The sequence below is a fragment of the Protopterus annectens genome, chromosome 8.part1 (genome assembly GCF_019279795.1).
Source record: "Protopterus annectens isolate FY-2018-M chromosome 8.part1, PAN1.0, whole genome shotgun sequence".
Lineage (NCBI taxonomy): Eukaryota > Metazoa > Chordata > Ceratodontiformes > Protopteridae > Protopterus > Protopterus annectens.
This window is the reverse complement of record NC_056742.1, coordinates 386,455,618-386,460,270: the sequence shown is the minus strand read 5'-3', so window position 1 is coordinate 386,460,270 and position 4,653 is coordinate 386,455,618. Positions and strand designations below refer to the sequence as shown.

Sequence of the window (4,653 nt, the reverse complement as noted above, 5' to 3'; positions counted from 1 at the left end):
GCTTTATTTCTCCTTTTCAACTCTCATTATTTTGAGTAGGTAGAGTGGAATCCCCAACCATTTGTAGCATTACCAGCCTTTTCTGATTTAATTTTTTTCCTGTTGAATCATTTAATCTTATTACCCGCAGTGGTGGTGGTGCGGTAGCATTTGTTGCCTCACAGTAAGACGCTGTCCGGTTCGATTCTCAGCTAGAGCGTCTTCCGCGTGGAGACGTACGTGAATGGGCATGCCTTCGTTGAAGGTTGTGCATCAGGGCTGGTAACTCGGCATGTAAAAATCAACTACCAATCATTAGCAGACCGGAGTTCCGCTGTGGCGACCCCTAACCGGGAAAAGCCAAAAGACACAACAACAACTTAATTTGCTGTTTCCCAGCATGTAGAGGTAAAGCCTGTTTTATTAGTATACAGTTCTGTCCGTCAAAGCAGATTCCTGTCCCACATGCTTTCCTTGAACTGTGTCTTATAACAAGTCATCATATACTTTAAGCCCAGATCTGATGTGTAGTAACATCACATTCTTTCCTGCAACTTCCTAATGCAGATAAAATTGTAAGCTGGAAAAGCATCACCTTTTCTTGTCTTTTCCATTGGTGAGGTTTTAAGAAAGCTAAGTTTCCAAGTGTTGCTACTCTAAATAATTATGCAGTCCTGCCCAGGGCATGATTTCTAAGTTAATGCAGTACATTATGAAATGCTGTACCTTTAAGTCATTATTTACCTATATATTATTTTCTGTATGAAGTTCAGATCGAGTACTGTTTATTCCATTTTCCTTAGCTGTAATGTATTCCTGTTTGCGTTCTAGTATTTTGTTATTGTCCTTGATTTATTATTGTATGTCATAATACTTTCAGTGGTAGGTTTAAATTATTATTCATTAAGCAATTCTAACTTCATGTAGGCAATAAAAAGAAAAAGACGTGAAACATGTGGAGTGCAGTTTTAAAATTCTGACCACATTTACTGCACAAATTGCATCCTGGGCAAGTTATTTGAACTTCAGCATAGTAGTGTTTTACTGAATAAATAACACTGGTTGATATAATGACAACTATTTCAGCGTTGCCTTAAAACAGTGAAAGTATTTTATGTTCATTCACTTATGGAATAGAGGCCTGAGTCACAGACTGTAGAGGGGATGTGTTATTAACAGGTATAAACATTTCAAGCAATTCTTTTGCCATCTTTGCGTTTATGGTAAATGTGGAATCAAATTTGGCATGTGATGTAACAGTTTTACTAAAGATAGTCAGAGATTTTATGACTTTTAGAGACTTTACTTGAGTCATTTGTTTCTTTCATTCATTTTATTTAGCCTACATTGTTTTTTTGAGGGCAGAAAATGTGTTCTAGCTCCTGAGCTGGACAACAGAAGTAATAAACAAAATCAGCTGAATTAATATGAGTTAATTTCCTGTCACATTTGTTGGATGAATCAGCTGTCTCCACTAGTGCCTTAGATGACACACATCATTCCTTTCATGATGAAAACGTGAATGGAAATGTGTTCATTTGTTTGTGGCTGTTCAGTAACTGATTTCCATAAAGATGCAGTTGCTTTAGGTTTTTTGCTTAACTTCCTCATCTTACCTGATCATCTTGTAGCTACCAACAACTGATGACAGAAGTCTGAATACAATCAAAAAGGAGAAAAGATTCACATGTAGAGATCCACTAACACAAGAAAAAATGAGCCTAAAACTACAGATAATACCACTTTTTATTTTTCTCACATGCCATACTTCACAGGCTTGTGTTCTGTTTTGTACTGGAAGCCAGATGAAGTTTGAAGACTCCTGCTATGAATTTGTCAGGGAACTGAATGACTTTGCAAGTGCCAGAAGTTTTTGTGAAATGAATGGGGGCCAACTGGCATATATCCAGGATGAGAATACACAGACGATACTTCAGCCTCACCTAAGCACAGCTCAGAATTGGTGGGTTGGACTGACAAAAGCGAACAAAAATGCTAAATCCAAGCCTAGCTCAGGTATGCAGTGCTACATTTTTAATGGTACCTCTATTTGTTCTAACTAACAGATGGGTGCTTTTTTTTCCCAAAATCTTGTCAAGGAGCATTTAGTGGAACCATTTTTTTCCATTATGAAAAATCACTTGTTTGAATTTAAATAAAAGCTGTCAGTAAAATAGTTTTTGGTGCGTTTTGTGCATAAAGTATTTCAGTCCTTAGTCTGTATAAATGTGAACAGATAGTTACTTGAAACAGCTCTGTAACTTTGTAGAAAAGCAATGTTTTCAATTATTCTTTTGTTTGATTTGTTCTGATATGATAAGCAGCCTAAGCCCTTGGGCTTCAGCATTGTGCAGATAAAAAGATTTGATTTTGCTAGTTTTGTACATTTTGATATCCCTGTAAACATTGCTTTTAATGACGTATGGCAAAACAAAATGCCAATGTTCAATAATTAAACATTGACTACATGCTTCATATATATATATCCTTCCATATTTCCTGGACATTTAAATACAACTCATAAAGAAAGAACACCCAGAAGAACACAAAAAAAAAAATATATATATATAATATATATATATATATATATATATATATATATATATATATATATATATAAAATAAGGTTGCACTTGACTGAAGAGCGGCATGAAACTGCAGGAATGCGAAATAAACTGAAAACTATATGAAACCTCAACATTTTTAAACTGAAAAGTTTTGGTAAAAAAACTTTATGGAAGATGATGAGTTCTGATTTCTAAATCTGAGAACAGAAATTAATTAAATTCAGCATCAGTCTAATAAACTGGTGTACTAGCTTACCAGGCTCTGGGAGAAGAAAAATACTTTTTCTCATTGCGTCTAAATGTATCAGTTATAAAGTTTGTTTTATGCCAAAGAATTCTGTTACTGGAAGTTTTATGTTATAGACCCACTTGTGAATATTAGAGACCATTTTATCCCAAATTAACATACTGCCGAATTTTAAAATCTTCATTGAATTCAGTGATTTTATCTATGTAGACCTGCAATCATTCCCTTAGACAAATAGGTTCACAAGTAATTGCTAAACTATTGCCGTTGGGGAGCATTTTAAGCCTAGCCAATTTCCCTTTCAAAGGTGAGAAGCAAACAATGTTCCTTTTGTTCCTTTACCAACCTCAGCCCATGCTGTGTTATTGTAATTTACTGCATTCATGGTTGTTATCTAAAACTGTATGTGAAAATGACAAATTAACTGCAAAAAGAAGAAGGTGGCACAGTGGTGCAGCAGTTAGTGTTGTTGCCTTACAGCAAGAGGCTCCCTGGTTTGATTCTTGGCTGGGGTGCCTTCTGTACAGAGTCTGCATGTCCTCTTTGTGTTTGTGTGGGTTTCCTCCAGGCATTGTACTCAATTATGGGCCTGATGAGGGATGAGTAAAGCAGCATGATGACCTCCCCTGATCTAGATGTGAATCCCTTCATGATTAGGTGGGCTATATAAAATGTTTTTCTAACCACTTTGGCCACGTGGTTGTCAAATGAGAGATTGCTGTCAACTTGGATCCCCAGGTCCCTAATTCCTTCTTCCGTACTTAATGGATTACCACCTATGTGGTAATTTGTGGGCACTTTGTTTTTGCCAAAGGGGATGACTATACACTTTTTGGCATTTAGCTTAAGGCCATGGCTCTGGCACCAGTTCTCTGTTTCTATGAGGCCCTTTTGGAGGATGCTTGTGTCGGCTGGAGAGTCGATTATGGTGCCTAGTTTGCAGTCATCTGCGAACTTGGTCAGTGCAAAAATGGGACAAAGGGTTGTGGATGGATGGAAGAAGGGAGTCATGACAAACCTGTTGATATACTGCAAAGAGTACATTTTGTGTTCTGTTCCATTGATTGGTTGACTCATATTCAGTTCCCGATTTATTTTATTCAGGGTTGCGTCAGAGCTGAAGTAATGGGAATGAGGAAGGAACAAGTCCTGGCTGAGTCCACAGTCCATTGCAGGATGCACTGAAACTGAAACCGTAATGTGGACACATGCTATGGGCATTTTAGGGTGCTGCCATCTTTATGATGAATATCCCATTCTGTCCTAAAGCTCTGCAGTATGAATAGGCAGGAAGGCATGTTAAAAGTGATTAAACATTCTGATAAACTGTCATCCTTCACAGGCCATAGATGATTGGATAGTTACAAATTCACCAAGCCCTGACTGACTTAGCCTTTCTAGAGAAAGGGGTTACAGCGTAAGGGTGGGCACTGACAAGGGGTTAATGGTCATATCCTTGACATTCCCACAGATTCTATAAAACCTTGCTTTCCTGCAAATAAATATGCACGTTGCATGATTGTGATGAGTACATTGTGGCGTAAGTACTCACTAAAGGAAAATTGAAAGAGACTATGAAAAGAGTATTATGTAGGTTGACCTAAAGGCAGGAAGTCTCTGTAAGACAGTAATAAGGAGGATTCATGTAAGTCAGAAGTCCACAGAAAAAAGATGACTCATCAGCAGAAAAAAAAAACATTGTTATCCCACTTTACAGATAGTTGATTAGACCTATATCTGGAGTGGTGTGACCCCCATATTAGCAAAAGCGTAGTGTGAAGGCTGTTGTGAAGGCTAACAAAAGTGATGCAAGGTCTTTACCAGATGCCATATAAGGAGAGACAAGAAGAATCATATTTA

The 4,653-nt window shown here is 37.3% G+C and overlaps 1 protein-coding gene across 1 annotated transcript in view; it reads left to right on the top strand.

Moving 5' to 3' along the window:
• The first annotated feature begins 1,574 nt into the window (after nt 1-1,574).
• LOC122810137 (polycystic kidney disease protein 1-like 2) overlaps nt 1,575-4,653 on the top strand; it is a 369,247-nt gene continuing 366,168 nt past the window's right edge. The window contains exon 1 of the mRNA XM_044081611.1: nt 1,575-1,995. Coding sequence (XP_043937546.1) covers nt 1,695-1,995 — 301 coding nt within the window. The 5' untranslated portion in view covers nt 1,575-1,694. The remainder of the gene's footprint in view (nt 1,996-4,653) is intronic.